General features: G+C 40.1%; 1 protein-coding gene across 1 annotated transcript; it reads left to right on the top strand.

Annotated features, from left to right (window-relative positions):
* Nucleotides 1-283: 283 nt before the first annotated feature.
* Nucleotides 284-15757, top strand: LOC113589130 (rho GTPase-activating protein 35-like). Its single transcript, XM_027028615.3, has 7 exons — nt 284-939; nt 3998-7993; nt 8149-8290; nt 9268-9345; nt 10027-10158; nt 11538-11643; nt 11844-15757. The coding sequence occupies exons 2-7, from the start codon at nt 4265-4267 to the stop codon at nt 12208-12210; spliced, it is 4554 nt and encodes a 1517-aa protein (XP_026884416.2). The 5' UTR covers nt 284-939; nt 3998-4264; the 3' UTR covers nt 12211-15757.
* Nucleotides 15758-21450: the final 5693 nt, after the last annotated feature.

The raw sequence follows: 21450 nt of genomic DNA, 5'->3' as shown, positions 1-21450 counted from the left end.
GTCCCAGGTGTCTGAACGTATACAAAATATTAGATCATTTTCAATAATGTCCGGTCTATGGTATCCTGTTTGTGAAAAGAACGTCACACCCACAAACTAAAGAAAGCCTTTGAAGTTATACATTTGCATATAGTCGTTGAATGCTCAGACCGGGCTGTGTATAAGCGTGCATATTTGTACGTGTTCATGTTTGCTCGTCGCAATATGCGCTGTGCTGTAGTGCTGTGCACGCGCCACTGGGCGAGTCTGGGCTGTCTCTGTAACTCGGTTTTTTTTTCCACGAAAAAAAGGGATAGAGGGGAGTTGGGTTCGGGCGGAGGGGCCGCCATTATTGGGAAGCTAGCTAGAAAAACCACATTCACCCACATGCAGGACTGCAACACATTTGATAGCGTTTATGCATTGCGTTTTTATGATTCAGTCATTAAGCGGGATCTTGAGGCTTATTGGGAAGTCGGGGCTACACATGCTGTCTGCATACGATGAAATCAGCATATTATTTTGGCCACAACAAAGGACGTTATAATTGGCCAAAGCAACGTGGTAAGGCCGGAGGAAAACTGAAGGAAATCTTTTTTTCCTTCCGAAAACCACCAGTATAAAATCGTCAACAAGCGATTCTTTGCTGGACATCGCTTCTAATGGATTTTGCAAGCCACTGGGTACGTTACTCGAAAGAGAGAACAGCAGGAGCCGGTTAAACCAAGAATATTCATTGAAACCCGTAGAGCTGCTTTAACAAATATATAAAAGCATCTCAAGAATCTTTAGAAAGGTCATATAGAAAATAACCGGCTTTGTAATTATACGGGACCATATTCTCCGACCTCGTTGCCTAAATGCACCGAACCGGCTGAAGACCTTAACATTGGCCTGGACTGGGAGGAGGGGTTGGAACCGGAGAAAAAAAGGAAGGAAGACGGGACAAACGCAATCATGGTATGCTAGCTATGTATCATGTCAAAATGTTTTATTACGAATGACTTACAATCCGGAGAGCGCGCTTACAACTTTTAATAGCCGTTATACTGGAAAAAAAAGCATTTACTCAGTAAGACAGCAGGTTTCTGCCAACTGAAGAAAGGTCTGCATTTTTAGCCATGCAGCTATAGCTTGCTAGCGATACAAACATTGAAAGTGGATCTTTGCTGTCTCTAGGTTGGTTGCCTGGCTAATGCAGGCACGGCTAGAATGGGGAAGGGTTGCCCATCCGTGTTTGCTTGTGGCCTGTTGTGGTCTGATGATGTTTTCTTTCTAACACTTTTGCCCGTCGGTCTCCTTGAGCGAAGTTTATTAGTCTATGCTTTTGTTTTGGGGTAATATTTTAAAACGGTTTGCATAATTTGAGAAGAACTAAGTAGACGGACTGTTAACCAGGTGTCGTTATTGTTCGCATCACTTGCATTAGCTTATGACAGACGGGACTTTAGATACCTTTGGAGTTATTTTAAGTGCCAATTATTGTAATCCAGACGCAAATATTTAATATGTTCAGTTTTCATATTTCACAAAATAGTTGTCATTCGTGATTTTCATCTTAAACACTTCAAGACATTGCCTGTCAGTTGAAAATGCGTTCCCTGAAAACAGACGGCTGAGACGTGGATGTAAAAAGCTAGTGGTGTTGGGTCACTAGCCTTTGTTGCTACTGCGCTTGACATAGCAAAGCCTGTTTTCTCAGTCTGACCATGTGGACTATTTGGTGCAACGGGAGTTTTAATATAGGACATTATTCTACTGACTGCATTTCTTGAGGAGGATCTATGGCTCTTGAAGAGATACATAATTGAAGAGACACATAATAATTTGAAAGTACTTTTTAAATGTTCCCTTTGCTTATTAGGAACTGACTTCACTGAACCTATCAGTGATTAGTAACCAATACACAGGTAGTCAGGTGGGTATATTTAATTATATTTGCTGGCATGTGTGCAGCTGAGCTCACCAACTGCCATAAAAATGAATAAAATAGTTAATTACTTGCCTTAAGATAATACCTTTGTTTTTAAACATGCATTAGGATTAACTGCAGTTTTTGACTATTTTACTAGACAAGATGTTCAGTTACTTACTTACATGCTTTAAACATGTTTCTTATTGTATCCCAAGAGGGACATGGCATAGCACTGGGCTTCGTGATTTCTCTGCTCCAGCACAACTGCATCTTCTGGCAAGCTGAATGTGGTGTGCTGGAGGAAAGAGCACTTTCCAACCTCAAAGATCACTTGTGAGGAAACCTTGCTCCACGCTCAGTGATGCACTTGTTTCTCTGATGTATAATGTGGATGGTGCAGGCTTTGTTACAATGAGATTGGGGAAACCCTCACCTCCAAATTTTAACAGTTTCTTTATGGCAGTTGTCAGCTCAGTCTGTGAAATCTGCCTGTTCAGCTATTTAAATAAAAATGATACTCATGTTACTACAACTACTACTATTACTACTAAGAGTAATTTTTTTTTATAAATCTTTGAATGCAGTTTCATAAAGTACACATGGAATAAAATGACCAAGATTAAAAAAATAAATAAATTACTGAATTAGTATTGTAATTGTAAGTAAAATATGAAGTGGCTCTGCTGGGGTAATATGGGGTAAAATGAGAGAGTGAGATGTAGCCCATATTCATAACAAGAAATACACCAAACAAAATACATGCCACTTGATTTTGTATTTTATGAAGGCTTCATTGTGCGTGTTAATCTGCACTCATAAAATTTGATTTGTTTGCTTGCTACATGGCTTCTGATTGCTTGGTCGTGTAGTTGGCTAACAGGAAACACTCATCACATATCCAAGCTATCTGATATGTCTTCGTCCCTCATATTCTGTTATTGGTCCAGTGTGGACATTTGACGTAAGAGGATTAGGTTGTCCTCACCATCTGTCAGAGTGCAGCAGATAAGATGATGGAATATAGTTGAATTTTAGTTGCATTATATCAACATTCCCAGGTGTGTGTGTGTGATGGAGTGAGAGAATGAGTAAGTGAAATTCACAGAGCAAATATCGAAAGCTTAAATGGAATAAAGAGAAGTGCTGAACTATTTCACTGCTGAAGTGAAATTCTTCATTTCCTCAAAAATAGAATAAGGCTAAATAAGGGGTTAACTAAGGCCATTTTACTGTTTACAGTGTGTCTAAATAGTGTGTTAAACCTCATGTAAGGCAAAATGGCTTTATTCATATTCACATTCGAGAAACTAGGACAGAAATTCCTGCAGCTCATTTAACTGATCTAAACTCTCATGTGTGAACATTTAGGCACTCAGTGTCTGAATGTGGTGAGCTGGCCATGCTATAAATGTTGGCAGAAGAGAAAAGTGCAGTATGTACTGTATGTAACTCAGTACTAATGGACAAGGCTGTAATTTGGTCTCGTATGTTGGGAGTACTATTGATTGCTGGATATTCAGAAAAAGATAAGGGAGAAGGGGTGTGACTATGGAGTGTCTGAGATTGTCTCATTGCTTACTGCTTAGATTTTTGCAGGACGTCTTGCTTGTAGTATGTGCATCATGAGGTATTTTTATTTTCTGACTAACATAATCATTTGATGCTTGTGATTTGCTGCTGATATTAACATCGTAAGTGAGCAAAGGAAGCTTCCAGTGGTTCTGAGTGATTTTTATTACATCATTCTATTGATTGGAATGATACTGAATCTGCACATCCATCAGTTTTATTATTAATTAGTGTAATGTTAAATGGGTTATGTGATCGTTGGCTTGTGCAAACATACCCCTTTGCAGAGATGCTAAGTGTTTTATTATCTTGAGTGTTTTGCATCTAGTGAATGTCATTACTTTGTTTTGAAGATGTTTGGTGCAGAGTAGTACAGATATAAATATTAATATTACATTTAGTAAAGTTCAACTTGTGTATTTTGTAGAACTTCTCATCACCTCTCACATTTTTTTGTATTAAAATATGCAAAATATATAATACTTTATAAGTAATTCATTCTCTCTCTCTCTTTTTTCCCCCCTTCCTTTTCAGAATGGCTATTGCTAAAGGCCCCTCACTCCAAACATTTGATGTTTTTTTTCCCACCTATACATTTTTCTACACCAGTTTCTCTCTAATATGGGCAAGAAACACACAAGCATGATTGATCTGATGTAGAATAAAAGGTATCACATCAAAGAACAAAGATGTATCAAATGTGATCATACAAAACAATTTCACTTCACACTTTATGGACACGTGTCAGCGAGTCATCCTGTGTCAAACTTTGTGGCATGGCAACATGAGTGCCCGCATACGATGATGGCTAAGAAGCAAGATTCACGGGCGGCCACATACAACTTGGTTGTTGTTGGTCTCTCGGGCACTGAAAAGGAGAAAGGCCAGTGTGGTGTTGGCAAGTCTTGCCTTTGTAATCGCTTTGTCCGCCCTAGCGCAGATGACTTTCATCTTGATCACACATCAGTATTAAGCACCAGCGATTTTGGTGGCCGAGTTGTCAACAATGACCACTTCCTGTTTTGGGGAGAAGTGGAGCGGGTTTTGGAAGATGGTACAGAGTGCAGGATGCATGTGGTCGAGCAGACCGAGTTCATTGATGACCAGACATTTCAGCCACATCGTAGCACAGCTTTGCAGCCTTATATTAAAAGAGCAGCCTCCACAAAACTGGCTTCTGCAGAAAAGCTCATGTATTTTTGTACAGACCAATTGGGCCTGGAACAAGACTTTGAGCAAAAGCAAATGCCAGAGGGCAAGCTACAGGTAGATGGCTTTCTACTCTGTGTAGATGTCAGTCGAGGGATGAATCGCAACTTTGATGACCAAATGAAGTTTGTCACCAACCTTTATAATCACCTAGGAAAGACAAAGAAACCTGTCGTTCTGGTTCTCACTAAGTGTGACGAAGGTGTTGAGCGTTATATCAAGGACTCTCATACATTTGCTATCACTAAGAAGAACTTGCAGGTTGTTGAAACATCAGCTCGATCTAATGTCAATGTGGACTTAGCTTTTCTTACCTTGCTTCAGCTGATTGATAAGGGAAGAGGCAAAGCTAAGATAATACCTTACTTTGAGGCCCTGAAGCATCAAAGTCAACTAATTGCTTCTGCGAAGGACCGCTATGAATGGTTGGTGAACCATATGGTAAAGAATCACAATGAGACCTGGCCCAATATCAGCCGGCGCATGCAGACATCACCAGAATACAAGGAATATGTTTTTTTAGAAGGTACAGCCAAGGCAAAAAAGCTTTTCCAGCAGCATATTCATCGCCTGAAACAAGAGCACATTGAAAGACGTCGTAAAGGATATTTAAGTACTCTTCCATTGGCATTGAACTCCTTAGTATCTGAATTAGATGAAATTGAACATTTGAGCTGGGCTGGGGTGCAGAAGGTGCTTGAGTCCAAAAAGGACTTTGACCATTGGTTTGTGGTACTGGAAGATGCACCATGGGAGGACACCCCACATCTCGACAATATGGAAGATGAACGAATACCCTTCGATGTGCTGGACACGACTGCAGCAGAAATCATCTTTGATGCACACCTTGAACATTTGCGGAATGAGTGCAGGCGTGCCGAGATGCGCCATGAGTTCAAGATGAAACTGGCATCATCACCCTTTGTCACCCCTGGCAAGCCATGGGAAGAAGCACGCAGTTTCATAATGAATGAAGATTTCTACCAGTGGCTGGAGGAGCCAGAATACTTGGACATCTACAACAGACACCAGAAGGTGATCATTGACAGGGCGAAGGAGGATTTCCAGGAACTTCTGTTGGAGTATTCTGAGCTTTTCTATGAACTTGAAGTGGATGCCAAGCCAAGTAAAGAAAAGATGGGAGCAATTCAGGAAGTACTTGGGGATGAGCAACGCTTCAAGGCATTACAGAAGTTACAGGCTGAGAGAGATGCTTTAGTTCTAAAGCACATTCATTTTGTCTACCACCCAACTAAGGATACCTGCCCTAGCTGCCCACACTGTGTTGACAACAAGATCGAACAAATATTAGCCTTGTGTTTCCCCACACGCTACCCTTCCTTTGGAAAGTTCCATATAAATGAAAGCAAAGCAGACAGGATAAACCTAGTTATCTTGGGTAAAGATGGTTTAGCAAGAGAGTTAGCTAATGAGATTCGGTCTTTGTGTACCAATGATGACCGCTATGTGCTTGATGGTAAAATGTATGAGCTAGTACTTAGGCCCATTGAGGGCAACGTGAGGCTTCCTGTCAACTCCTTCCATACAACCACTTTCACACCTCATGGGTGCCTGTGTTTGTACAATTCCAAGGAGTCTTTGTCTTATGTAATGGAGAGTATTGAGAAGTTGCGAGAGTCCACACTTGGCAGAAGGGAGAACCATATAGCCCAACTTCCTCTGTCTCTTTTGTTAATCACGAAAAGAGGAGTGGGAGCACTGGGTGACATTGGTGGGGAGACTGCCCAAACCCTAATCTCCCAGGGCCAGCAGGTAGCTCTAAGACTTCAGTGTCATTTTTTGGAACCTGCCTCCCCAGGTTCAGGATATGGGCGAAATGTGAATGAAAGACAGATAAACCAGGTCTTAAGGGGTCTGTTGGACTCCAAGAGAAATGTGTTCCGTAGCAGTTCCCCACCTCCACCCCCTCTGCCTCCAAGCATCAGAGATTTACAGCAGGATCAGAGTCCGGAGGCAGACCTGCGTATTGTCATGTGCCTAATGTGTGGAGATTCCTATGACGTAGATCAACTTCTCGCGCCATTCTTGCTGCCTCAGCACTGCAGACCAACATCTCCCCACTGCAGCAGTACATCAGTGCTGCTGGAGCAGATAGTCAGTGGCCACAGACAGACAATAGAACTGTCTCTGCTGTCCTATCATGCTTCCTTTACCATGCGTAAAAGTCGGCTGGTACATGGGTATATAGGTGTTTACTCTGCTCGTCGTAAGGCCTCATTGGAAACCTTGTGTGCCTTCCTCTGTGAGGTTCCTGATATCATTCCAGTCCAGTTGCTAGCTGTAGGAGAAACCCAGGCAGAGCTCACAGACTCTGATTATGCGCGAGAACTACTGGTCCAGGGTGAGGAACTAGCCCATGAAATTGAGGGCCGTTTTACCAGTGTGGTCTGTGGACCAGGAGGAGTTGTTGGAGGACATCACAGAATAGACCTTCTACAACCCTTCTTAATGGAGGTGGTGGAGAAAAGAACTCTTGTTGAGGCCACTCACATGTATGATAATGTTGCAGAGGCCTGTAGCACAAATGAGAATGTGTATTCACCTCATTGTGGCTCCCCTAGTCCTGTCACGATGCTGTTAGACTCTGAAGAAGACATGGAAGCATCCCCGCCTTACCATGATGGTACACTCACCTCTCATAGTGGATTCAGACTGCCTGACCTGGATTCAGCTGACACGTTCTCTGTCATCTCTGAACTTAGCACCTTTGAAAATAAGCTGAACCACAAAGCACCTCTACAAGTGAGGCCCAGACCTAGTGTCACATTTGACCTTAGAAAGCACAACTTTAACCCCTATATGGATCCAGTCAGCCATCGGCGGTCTCTTACTTCTAATGTGACCTGGCCTCCTGGTGGGGATGGTGTCTACGATCCTTCTGATTATGCTGAGCCTATGGATGCTGTTACCAAGCCGAGACCCAGCCATGAAGAGAACATCTACTCTGTGCCTCATGACAGCACACAGGGTAAGATCATAACGATCCGTAACTCCAACAGGATGCACTCTAATGGAGGTGGTAACGGCTCTGACAGCGAAGGGGATGGCAGCTCTTTAGAGCGTCGGCGCAAGTTCTCTGCGGCAGGTGTGAAGCCTCGGCTTTACCGGGATCGTTCCAAGCGTCTGGGCAAGTTCAGCAGCTTCCGCACCAGTTTTTCCATTTGCAGTGATGATGAACTTGGTGTCCTTCCGAAGACAAAGGAGGATGAAGTAACAGCACTGAAGGGAGAAACACTTATTGAGGAAGTAGATGATCCAAAGAAGAAGAACATTCTGAGGAGCCTTCGCCGACCAGGCAAAGTAAGTTCATTACACACTGCTTTACTTTACTTTACTTTGCACTCTATTTTTACTTCTTCATTGTACTGTAGCAGGCTTCCACCCTGCAAATACCTTTTAAGCTTAAGGTTCAAATTTACTAAACCTAAATGTCTATCTGTACTTTTGCTCTGCAGAAAACCAGGCTAAAGCCCCGCCACTCGATCTCTAAACCTCTGGAGAGTAATTACTTTGGGGTGCCTTTGGTTAGTGTTGTGTCATCTGACCGACCCATCCCACTGTTCATTGACAAATGCATCCGCTTCATTGAGGCCACAGGTAATATTACCTTTTGTTATTTCACTGTTTTCTTTCAGGTGATGGGGTGTCTTCAGTATAAGAGACTGGACATGCAAATACACTCAGGCACAGCACTCAAGTGCCACTGTAGAGCTCTTAGTGTTCAGATCAAGTTCTGCACAAGGCGGCAGCTTCCCCATCTATGTAGTAGAGAATGTGATCAGATCATCTACAGGAAAATCTGTAGCTCTTGAGTAGTTTTCAATGTTCAGGCAATGTTATGGACCCAGTATTATGGACTCTGCTGAACCATAATAGATTATGGCATTAGCTGAATTGAATGCTTTAGATCAGGCAAAACAAAATTGCACTGGGTTTTATACAGCCAGGGCAGAGGCTGAGGAGCTGAGAAGTATTTGTTTGGAAGTGTTTATTTTTGTTGCGTGCTATTTTGTCAAGTAGGGTTCTGAATGTCTCTGGACTTGAGTGACCCACTCAAACACACCCATGTGTGTGGGTGTTTGAGTGTAACTTTGTCAGGTGTATCACATTTCATAGAAAGCAGTACTTGTCACAGCTTTTAATTTTATGTAGATTCTCGGTGGTATACTTATACACTTGATGTCTGGATTTATGATTTCTTTGAGAAGATTAAAGATATGCTCTCTTTTCTCATACACATTAACTGAACATTTTTAATTTGTTTCTCAATAACTTTTTGAAAACAACACAAGTTGTTAGCATTATTAGGTACTGCATCACTGATAATTTCTAAATGATGTAATAGGATCCTATTTTCCCCAGTCTACCACTGAAGAACATCTTGCGTAATGTCTGTCCAGTGTACAAAACTCCTGGGTTTGCATGCAAACAAAAACAGGGAAGCGAGATTTTCAAGAAAAACTATGCTTTAGTGCTTTTATTGTGTTTAATATGAACACATATAAAAGAAACATTCAGACTTTCCTCTTTCCCACATGGTTAAATGTTAACCTTTCTCTCTCTGCCTTTCTCAGGTTTGACTACAGAGGGTATATATAGGGTGAGTGGAAACAAGGCAGAGATGGAGAGCATGCAGAGACAGTTTGAACAGGGTGAGTTCATATTGTCTGTAAAATCACCCAACTGATGTTTCCAAAAAAAAAGGGAACTTAGGAGTGGTTGTTGCAGAATGTCTGTCAAATGAAACGTTTTTTTTTTTTCCTGACCTTTTTGTATTTTTCCAGTTTTGCACTGTAAGCGCTATTCATGTTTTGCCTAATTATCGTGTTCATAGTATGAATGAGTGTGGGTTTAATTACCCAAACCTTTGCCCAAGCGTTTCTGATGAATTTTAAAATGAATCTTAGTGCTCCTCATTCAAGAAAGCTGTCAGGTTCTTAACTGTTTTCGTGATGTGGGTTAATGTGATTGTCATGTCACAATTAGCAAATGCTTGTAACTTCAGGAAAATTGTCATGGATGACCTGCATAAATGGAAAGAATGCCATCACATTTGTACAGCTCATGCTTTACTTTAACTGTAAATTATCATTTCAGAAGTGTCTTATACAAAACACCTGTCATTCCATCACAAATATGCTGTATAAGTGCAAAAAATAATAAGCTTTATAGATTGGAAGTTCAGAGGTCTGTAATGGAAAATATTTAAAGAATGAATCTGTAAGTACTGGGCTGAGGTCCATGGATGGCAAAGAACCTTTGATTTTACTCTCTTGATTTCTCTGCCTCTCTTCCGCTCTCTCTTGGTCCCCTCTCACCTTTCTTCTCCAAAGACCACGGTCTGGACCTGGTGGAGAAGGATTTCACAGTCAACACGGTAGCTGGAGCTCTGAAGAGCTTTTTCTCAGAGCTACCAGAACCCTTGGTTCCGTACAGTGCACAGGTGGAGCTGGTGGAGGCTTACAGTAAGTTTTCAGTTTAAGTAACAATACGTCACCCACCCATACTGTACTTACACACTACACCTAAGGATTGACTCTCTTGCCACATAGTGTAAGGCACTATGTGTAAGCAATAAACAAATAACTTAATAAAAATTTAAATAAAAATGAAAAACCCAGGGATGCAGAGGAAGAAAGGGTGAAAAATCACTTTGAAGGAGCTACAAATATCATTAGCTGAAACAGTACTGAAGGTGCATCTGTCAACGATATCAAGAGTTTTGCATACATTTGGCTTGTAGGGAGAGCTGTGGTGACTAGGAAGTACCCATTACTGAATTAAAGGCCTATAATGGCCAGGTCAAAGGCCAGATCTTGACCCAAACAAGAATCTTTGGCACTACTTAAATTGTGGTCCACAAGCATAATCCAACCAACCTTAATATCCTGGGGCAAATATGACAGGAAGAAATGCTATCAAAAAGTATCCAAGCTAGTAAAACCTACACCAAAAGAATAAGATAATCTTGCAAGAAAATTTACTTATTGGTTTTGCCTAAAAAAACTGGCTGTAACACTCAAGTTAACGACTTTAAATATAGGCCTGTAATCCAGGCAAGTCTGATGAGAGTTTAAGAGATTTGAATACTTGGCACGGTACTGTATATTTAAGTACAATTTTCCCAACATCCTTGGCTTTATACTACATCTCTCTGTTAATAACATATTTAAAGTATCATGCTAGCCCACTGAGTATAGGCAGTTTTTTTTTTACCTCCTTATTGTACAGTCATTTGCATGATCCTCACTGGCATCTGGAAGTTTTCATTCACTGTTGTCTAATGAGACTTTGTCAGTTTGATTGTTGGTGCACTGTTCTTTTAAGCCTGAAAATTGTCAGGGTACTTTCATTGTGGATTGTTCATATCAGCAGTGTTATTTAGTCTCAAGAATAGTGTGAATGTGTCTGGAAGGCCACCTCTTGACAGTTTCCTAGAGATGTAACGCCTATATCTGGAAGTGCTGCAGCTAGCGTTTTCTCTGACATGCCTGATGTGAATCATGATGGGCTCACTGAGGATAGCTCTTGAGCTGAATCAGTTGTGTTCACACACAACCGATGATGCATTGTGCAGGCCTGTCTAGTTCTTCACTAGCCCATCACAGAATGGCAGACCCAGAAATGGCACTAGCAGGAAGAATGGTAAATGAGGGGGCATTGGTTTTATTTGAAAGATTAGAATCACAGTAATGGTTTATTTTATACTAGAAATTAACCAAAGGGCAGATTCATAATCTTTGTTAGTGTCTTATTTACAAAAGCTGATATCACCCAATAAATACAATTCACGTGAAACCAGACAGCGCTCAGAATGACTTCAAACACATGTCTGTCTATGCAGAGATAAATGAGCGGGAGCAGAGGCTGCAGACCATGAAGGACATCCTGAGGAGATTTCCCCGTGAGAACTATGAAGTCTTCAAGCACGTCATGAGTCACTTGAACAAGTATGCATGTCGCTGCTTTGGTTCTTGACTCTTGTTATTTTGCTCTAAAACTTTGGCTCCTAGCTACAAACGCTCTGGGACCATTGGTGCTTCCATTTTCCGCTCCTCCCACATGTCAGGAGTTCAATAAAGCATCATCTTTCTTTTTGTCTCTTTCTGTTACTTCCTATCCTCCATCTTTCTTTTATTTCATTCCCCAGAGTCAGCCAGTGGAACCGAGTGAACCTAATGACCAGCGAGAACCTGTCCATCTGTTTCTGGCCAACTCTGATGCGACCCGACTTCACCACAATGGATGCGCTGACGGCCACTAGAACCTACCAGACAATCATCGAAACCTTCATCCATCAGTGCGCCTTCTTCTTCTATAACCAGGCGGCCGCAGAGTCACCCACCGGGCCCTTTGGCCTGCCCGGACCCCTGGTGCCATCAGGGTTGCCCCCGTCCCCCACGGCTGCCCCATCATGTATTGCCCCATCCCCGCACTTCAGCCCCCTGCTGCAGTCACCTCCCCGCTCACCCCCCCCAAGCCCCCACACTGTCCCAGCCGAACCACAGACACTGTGACCCAGGGAAGTGTAGGTGCACATACACATGCACACACACACACCCACAGACATGCACACATACACCTTCCCATTCACATTTTATTGCCTAATGCCTGCACGCGCATTCACTATACTTGCAAACATGTTTCATGTTCATAAACCTCACACACACTCGCGATGCGAGTATTATAGACACAAACAAAATCTTTCTCTCATTCCTTTTTTCCTGCAAACACAGTTATACACAAGAAATATGTATGGACAGGGCAGTGTTGCTTCTTTTATTTGGATACCTTGCTTCAGCACTGTCTCTAGGAGAGTTGGTGAATATCAGTTTTACGCACACTTGAAATCGTAGCATGCTATTGAGTAGCTTGAGCACCATAGAATGTTTTGTCTTCATAGCTTTGTATGTACTTTTTCATACATCCTCCCTCTCATGCACATGCACACACACATTGATTCTCATTATCACTATCTGCATCCACTACATCCTCTATGTCTGTGGAAGCCATCCTACAGCATGGGGCTCTCACTGTGCAGGAGAGTCCGAACGGAATGGTTTGCCGTCTAGCAGTTTTTCCTCTTCTTCTCTCTCCCCCTCTTCCTGGCTTTTCTGGCTCCCTCAGTCCAGTTCTGCTTTGATGGTGTCCTGGTCTGCGACTGGTGCTGCTGTTTGGACCAGAACAGGATGAAGGAGATGGAGTTGTGGAGATGCACATTACGAATCCATCCGAGCACTTACTTCTCCTTTTAACGAGTTGTCGGATGAAGATGCAGATACTTTGGGAGAATATTTTTGTTTTTTAGGTGAATGGAATCACTGTAGCTGCCTCCTCATTTGCCAATTTGTCTGACCCTAATGAAAACTTTCCCCAGTGTTGGTTTAATCCACCTGAGCCTTTATTAAAAACAGTAAGGATTTAAAAAGATGAAGATGTCACAGATGAAACAAACAAACCTTGTTGTTAGGTTTAGTTCATCCTGTACTAAGCATAATGCTTGGGCATCTTGACAGATGAGGGTGTGACATTTTTGAAGCTCTGCTTTTGTTTGTCCATCTGGATGTATGCCCTTAAATTCAGCCATTGTGAGTGCACCGATTTAAAAAAAAAAAAACGTTTCCTTCCTTCTGAGGTCTGACTCTTCCTGGAGAACTGGGATTAAATTGGCAGAACCTTTCACACCAGATTATTGGAGGGGATGCACTTTAATGTTTGACTGAAGAAGCGCACTGGCGCTTTTATTGACTTTGAACTTTGACATTTAACCTCTGAACTTTTAACCAAGGGCGAACCCAAAATTCCTTACACCTTAATGTAGGACACGAATTCCAAAAATCCTGCTAATAGGCTTTTGAATGGATGCTCTCCCTGACTGTTTAAAAGAAAATGAAACAAAGCCCCCCCCCCCCCCCCCCCCCGAAAAAAACCCTTGCACCATTTTCATCTACTAACCTAAAGCACTTTGATTTTCTTTCACTTTTTGCTCAGACCTGTTTTGTGAAACGTAACACTGAATTCCATTTGACGTAAATCGAAGCCCATGTTGGGGATGGTTTATGATCTTCACGGGGCATCTGAGTGTCTTTGTCCTGGATTTTCCTCTTCCATCTGAGATTACAGCGGAACCCTGATTGCTGCCATTAACCCGTGTGATGGCTATTTCTGTGGAGTCCTCATTACTCAGACCCGTGCAGCGTTCCTGTTCACTGCTCCTGAGTCTTGTCCACCACCTCAATTTTCCAGAGCGTTACACGAAATCATATGATGTGCAAAGATACAGTGACTCATTGTGTGTAGATTGTAAATGACTTCACTATTCTCGTAAGATGCGTTCTGGAACAGATTTGTATTGTATACATTTTGCTTGAAATACCCCTTCATTTTCTCCTTTAAGCCAGCCAAGGTACAGTAGCTGAAGTACCAAAGTCATGCTCAGTGGCCACCTGACTAGAGTCAGACATGAATGTGGATGGGGTAAAAAAATGTTCCCACAGGTCCCAGTACTTGACACATTGATCACACATGCCTTTCTGAACAGAAAATCAACTTCTTGGATGAAGGATTTAAATGCCTTTGATCTCATTCATTCTAAACCTGCAGTCCCACAGCCAGTCGGAACCCGTTGAGAGCTGTACTCCAGCTCTGGAATTCCGCATAAGGTATAGAATTCCAAGTGCAGTTTGTGTTCATGTTTGTTCCTTCTGTTTTGTGCAGCATAATCTCTGATATTACGTTCTCGATCTGAACTGTCATTTCTTGGTACCAGAAGGCTGTTGTGGATGCTACTCTGCTGCTTTCTGTTGAACTTCATGAAGTATTTTGGTATAGGAGTACTTTTTTAGCTTCACCGCTGACCACCTGACCCGTGATATGTAGGATCGGGACGTGACGGGAGTTGTTTTTCTGCGAACACTGTCCCTGAATTCCAGAAGCACTGTAACAAACATTGGTATAAAAATATTCAGCCGTTCACTGCTATTAAGTGCGTTGAGGTAAGATCTCAAGGCTGCAAGGCTTTTTTGAAAACCAGGCCTGTGACTTTTTCTGCTGTAGGTAGAATGGTCATCTGTTGCCTCCTGGTGGTGATAGCATGAAGTGCAGATATGAGTCAGGTTCATTTCAATTGTGAAAAATAACTAATTTTTATCATGGTTACTATTAAAGTCATCAAATAAAGTATTTTGGGCCTTTTAGATAACTTTATTTAAAATGTTATTTTGGGGCTAAATGTTTAGTTTGTGTTACCAAATTTTGCTTCTGGATCCCGTAGACCTTAGTATCTTTGCCTTTAATTTACTGGGAGAATAGTGCCCCCTGCTGTTAACAGTGAGTTTTAATCGTGTGACGTTATGTGAAAAGAGACTGTCCTGTAATCTGGGAGAAGTGTAGATGTGTTTAGAGTGGGAGCACTGGCTGACTGTGTGGCTGCATCAGTTTTTCAGCTTCTAGAACAATTAAGGCAGAATTAAGATGTTATTTTATAGTGAATAAAAGGAAGTATTACAATGGATGTTCATTTTTGTGTGAGAGATGTTCTCTTTTCTTTTTTAAAGTGTGAACTCAGTAACATGCATGACTGAAGACCCTTGCAGGGAGAAAGTTCTGCCATTTTCAGTATTTCAAAACTCACAAAATTATGAAATACATGTATTTAAAAAAAGTAAATAATGTTAACTGAAAAGAAGTATCAACAGATCTCTCTTGTGATGAGCATAGAAGAGACAGGAGAACTGAGTGAGCTGCCATAGACAATAAATCAGTTCTGTTCAATGAAAGGAAATGGTATTCCTCTCTTTGTTTTGCATGCTTTGCTTGAGATGTACCACGAGTCATTGCCGTGTGTACACCATCTGTTCCAGCTGTATAGTACTACTGTAACACTGCCTTTTGGTCAGAGTTTGTTCTTGCAGATCTCCCTAAAGCCTGGATTAGGGTTAGGAATAAGCAGGGTTGGGAGAGTAACTGTAAAAATGTATTCCCTTACATATTACTGACTACCTGTTAATAAATGTATCTGTAACACAATCCAAATGATTACTAAATTAAAGTAACAATCTGATACTTTCTGTTACTTTTGGATTACTTTTTAAAGCTTTATCTTCAAATAAAGACAAAAGGGGGGGACGTAATAAAGACTTTGGCACAAAGGTTTGCTAATTTTAAGAATTTCTTAAAATTAGCAAAATGTTCTGCCAGTGGATTCGGCTTTACACCATATAAACTACACAACAAAAAAAGAAAAAAAAACATCTTGAAATAAATTCACTGATGTGAGAATAATCTTGCAGCAGTCTCATAATGAAATAAATGAATTTATTGACTACATTTAAGATGTGTTCACTTGCCGAGACATTTTGCAGTGTATTATATTAAAAATATTAACCAGAAATGATAGCTGATCAGTCACCTGGGGAGTATTTCAGCACACAGGTTTATTACCTAACATCTGTTTACTTGGAGTTTCCAGTTTGGTTTTTCATTAAAAAAACTTAACACAATAGTTTAGTTGCTACCGCAACATACAATGTGAAACAAGCCTGCTATGAAGTAAGTTTACTGGATATAAACCAGAGTTCATTGTGAACACTGGCCCAACCTGCCGTGAGGAAAAAAATCTAATACTTCTAGAGGATCAAACTGGTGTTATGGTTATAGGATTATAATGAATTATTATATTAGAGTGATTAGTTATTGCTTACACATTTTGATGACTGTCTTAATGGAGGTATTGTTTTTTGAATCACACTTTATTCAGGGTCATATGACACATGGTCTTAGATTCACCCTCAGTTCACCAACAAATTCTGTGGATTGGCCTGAATATTTATTTTTAATGGAAGTTGATTAACATAATGTAGAGCCTTTTTTTGCAGCTCTATGTTTGTTTGTTCAAAATGTAGATTATTCAGATTACTTAGCGCTGACTCAGCAATATTTCCTGCACATTTTTCTTCTGTTCATTATCTATACATTTGTTGAAGTCAACTAGTTCTCCAAATATTTTTAACCAGACTTTTACAAATATATAACTGTGCGGCTTAGCAAATTTAAACCGGAGTCCTCCCCGCTTATATTTTTTAATAGCTTGCATGGTCTCACGTACCTATTAATCCTACAGTAGTAAATATGTGAAGAGCACAGAATACTATACAAATAATGGAAATGGAAGACCGTAACATAACAGGTCTTCTTTAATTTTCAGTGTATTTAATGAATAATTCATAGTAGTTGCTGCATAATGTTGTCAAATGATTTACTGAATAATAAGTCTGAACTTCAGAAGGTTAATTAGCAGAGTGGCACATCTGACTCTGAAATTGTTTATCATCACATCTGTATGTATATCTACTTCTGAATCATAACGGAGAGGTCAGTAGCTGATGGAATGATGGAATCTTGCCCCATTAACCTTACAATTAGTTACAATCAACCATAAACATTTACATTATTATTTTATGTGATTTTTAATATGTTTTTCCAACATTGTTTTAGAATACTGCAGTGAGAGATTTTCCAGTACTGAAATACAGGACCTTATCACAAATGGTCATGGAACTACAGAGATGACATCATTACGAACAGAATGGTACAATGACAACATCTGTCCATCAGCATGAACATCAGCAAAGCAAAACAGATAAATGTAGATTACCGAACACTGAAAGGAGCTTGGTCTCACTTCATCAGTGAGTCTGCTGTGGAAAAAGTCAGCAGTGGGTTTCTCACAGTACCAACGACCTAACTGTCACACAACCACAGTGCTGAAATTTGCTCTTCCACATCTCTATTTCCTGTGAAGGCTCACTGAGTGTCTCCCCCTTCCTGACCAAAATCTACAAAATTACCATAGAGATCAGTGCGAGAAAAAAGACTTTGCTGTAAACACGTACTTTTACTGAATTTAACGTACAAGAAGTATAGTTTACTTGATTAAATGAGCAAATAATGCAATACAACAAACATAAAACATACAGTACTAAAACACTTAAAAATGTGTAAATGTGGTTACTTTTTAAATATGTGCAGGCCTATATTGAATGAAGGTGCTCTGCTGCATGAAAGTACACGTTGCTGACACTTTGATTGGATATTGTAAAATTACATTAAACACAGTAATATATTTAAATATCTTAATAAGCACTTTGCAAAATGGTTTCCTATGTTTCTCAGGTTTATCATAAGACTTGACTGCCAGCTAAAACAGGGATCATCACTAGTGCAATGTTTCAAATCTGGAGCCAAAGCTACAGGAAAAGACTAGCGCAGAGTGAGACATCATGAAGTGATTATATACGATCATATCGACTGAGTATTGGACCGATGATTATGTGCGCAGTTATAAAAGTAACATCTAATGCATGCAACTCTTTGTATATGGTCTGATTTAATGTTTGTATCCATTTTAACAGACAACATCAACCTACTTGAGGACTCCTAGGATTTGGTCGTGCCCAAACCATAAGGGGGGGGGGGGTGGCTAACTCTACTAAAAGGTTTTGTATAATATACTGTCCTTTGCTGTATTAATGACAGGAGTTTCAGTGAAAGCAACATCTAAACACTGCATTTGAATTGCCTATATAATTAGTTTAATACTATCTATTACAAAGGCATAATCCTGTTCTAAGACTCTAATATCAGTCTCAAATATAACCTGTAAAACTGTTTAAGGATTTCTCATCTCTTCAGATAATTACTAAGTAAAAAAACAAACTTTATGCACACATTTATGTACACTACATGCAGACTGAGAGCACTTCTAACTTAGATGATTTCATTTAAATTGCCTTCATACGGATGTTGGATTTCTACCATTAATGTGAAAAATGTGATCTAGTACACACAGATTAAAAATTTTACATTTGAAAAGCAAAGTTAGCCATACCTTAATAGTTATTGTACTGAACGATTTACAAAAATCAAACAATAGCTTGCCTTGCCAAGAATTTCACAAACATTAGACTTGAGAGCATGTGACAGATTAGTGATTATCTTATCACTGAACTGAAAAGACCCTGGTTAGGGGAAGATGGAGAGAAAGCATGGGGAAGAGACACAAAATAAATAAAAATAGAAAAACATATGGTGGGAAATTGACAAAAACCAAACACAAAAAAATCCAACAAATTTATTTTTGTGTGTCTAAATCACCCACACACTTTTAGTGAGGCAGATAAAAACACTGAAAACTGTGTGGATAGGAGACCAAAATGCATAGCAAATGCTGCATTTTCAAAACTATTCAGATATGTGAGGAGGGTACCATAAGCTTAAAGAACTGAGCAGATGACCTGAACCAAACTTTTACACTGAGTGAGTGAGGCATGTCACATGCCATACATCTTACTGAGTTTAGTCCATATTCAAGCATCATACCATTCATGATCGGAAAGTTCCTGAATTAAGGTATGGTTTCTAGGGTCCACAGGCAGACAGGATGTTTGTCTTCTCCACTTTAGTGCCCTTCTCTGGGTTTACTGAGAAACAACACCTTGGGAAATAGGAGATAAACAGATGACTGTATAAATAATAGTCATTAACAACAAAAAACCTGAACTTTAACTATTTTAAAGAAACTTAATATGAAACAGGTAAAATGACAACTTCCCTAAATCACAATTGACTGCTGGATCTACTTTAGATTTGTGCCAGTTCAAGAAAGTAAAAAATGTTGGATCTGCAGAAACTCCAGGGTTGATGTAGGGGAGATAAATGTACCAGTTAAGGCCACTTTGACTAAGCTTAAGGGCGGTGATGTACTTGCAGTTAACCAAAATTCAAAAGAGAGAATAAAAGAAACACCAAGAAAAAGTTAACTTACCACACACAGCAATGGTGGGAGTCAACTGAATGTGGTACATCTGTACTTCCCCTGCCAGGCATGTGTCTTCCATATAACAGAACACCACATCTACCTTCTCACCAATGTAGGACAGCAGAAGCAGCAGCATCTCTTTAATGTCTTCAGAGCAACCACTCAGCTCTCTCCTGATCACTTTAAACTTTGTTACAGTCTGTACGGACTTTTTGTTCATGTTCACACACACAGTATTCATGTGGGTCAGATGTTTCGCTTTCAGACCACATTTTTATTTTTGGGGTTGTAGATCGCTTCATATTATCTACCCTATTTTGTAATTGTTTGGCTAGAGAGTGATACCCAGGCCCAATCACATCTAGGATCAATCAATCTAGGATATTGTGCAACCATCTTCTTGGCAACTTCAGTAGAGTTCCTTTTATTTATGCAAGAACTCTTTCGCATCATCTCACATAGCATAATCCAGACCATTTCCTTTCTCATGAGTTCACTAGGTCTTTTTCTGCTCTCTAATGATTGCATCAGTTCCTCTGGGAACTTATCCCATGGGATCATAAAGGTATCCACCCAGTCTATATTAGGGCTTTGGCAGCTGTTGGACAAGGTTGAGGATGAACTAACTTCTGGGTGGATGTGACTTCAAGAATGCAGGTGGGCACCAACAAAAAAGCTACTGGTTTCAGGAGTCTGGCCTGCAAAAAAAACACATACACAGAAAATTATTTATAGAATACAATGTGAATGCTTTTATATTTTAGATTTATCTTGAATGCAAGCTACTATGACTACTTCTGACTTTCATCTCAGCTTCCAAGCAGCCAGGACTTTGCGGGCTTGAAGAATGAAAGTCAGCTTTACGTATATACATTACAAGATACACAGATTAAAATAATGAGAACTTCTCCATATTCCATGTGCTCATCATTTTTTGACACAAGAAAATGCCCTTTTTATATGATGTATCCTTATACTGCACATCTATGGAAACAATAGTACTGTGTTCTGAAAAGCCAAATTCTCTAACTGCATCTATCTGGATCTAGAAACCCATTGGTCTTAATGCATAAACTTCCTGATTCAAAGGCAGTTACTTTACCTAAAGCTCCTGCCAGCTAAATCATTTGCAGAGCAACACCACAAGGACTCCAAATCATGGGTAAGGGATTTTCTTTTCAGATTTACACTGGTAATGACATTTAGAGGTTAATTATATGCAGAGATAATAGGAGCAGTTACAGTTTTAATTGTAGTATAAGCAGAACATTCATATTTGTAGAACGCTTTCATGATTTTTTTCAGCAAAAATGTAAAACTGTATATTGAATGTTTTGACAGATTGCATTACTTAAATTAGCTGATGCTTGAAAAATGTTTTAATGGAGGCTACACTGGCCACATACTACAGCTAGAAAATAATAAAAATGAAGTGTAAATTGTGTATTGGAAAATTGTGACAAGAACTACATAATTAGAAAAATCGGAACAAGCCACTGTTTGCATGCTTCCATTTTGTGATTCTGTAGTTGTTGATACAGATGCACTCGAGTCCAGTGTCAGTCTCAGTGACATTTGGACTCAGTGTTGTCTCGGTCATGGGGTAAAGTAGACTCGGAAATCGCTTTCTTGACCAGAGTCGACCGGGGTCAAGTTACCCGCGCCATCTGCTCACCGCAAACTAACGGTCTTTAGAGAGAAACGCAGACTTTCGTATTTTTAAACAGCTTTGTCGTAAACACATACTTTTACTGAATTTAAAGTAAAGGAAGTAGTTTACTTGATTAAATGAACAAATAATGCAATACAACAAACATAAAACATACAGTACTAAAACAAACAAAAACGTGTAAATGTGGTTACTTTTTAAATATGTGCAGGCCTATATTGACTGAAGGTGCTCTGCTGCATGAAAGTACACGTTGCTGACACTTTGTTT

Source organism: Electrophorus electricus, chromosome 8 (genome assembly GCF_041902795.1).
Source record: "Electrophorus electricus isolate QZ-2024a chromosome 8, ASM4190279v1, whole genome shotgun sequence".
In the NCBI taxonomy this organism is placed as follows: domain Eukaryota; kingdom Metazoa; phylum Chordata; class Actinopteri; order Gymnotiformes; family Gymnotidae; genus Electrophorus; species Electrophorus electricus.
The sequence above is the reverse complement of the archived record's forward strand: the minus strand, read 5'-3'. Positions and strand labels throughout refer to the sequence as shown.

Coding starts and splice junctions, on each gene's coding strand:
- LOC113589130 (XM_027028615.3), top strand. CDS start 4,265: ATGATGGCTAAGAAGCAAGATTCACGGGCGGCCACATACAACTTGGTT. Junction 8,291..9,267: donor CCGCTTCATTGAGGCCACAG/GTAATATTACCT, acceptor TGCCTTTCTCAG/GTTTGACTACAGAGGGTATA. Junction 11,644..11,843: donor GTCATGAGTCACTTGAACAA/GTATGCATGTCG, acceptor TTCATTCCCCAG/AGTCAGCCAGTGGAACCGAG.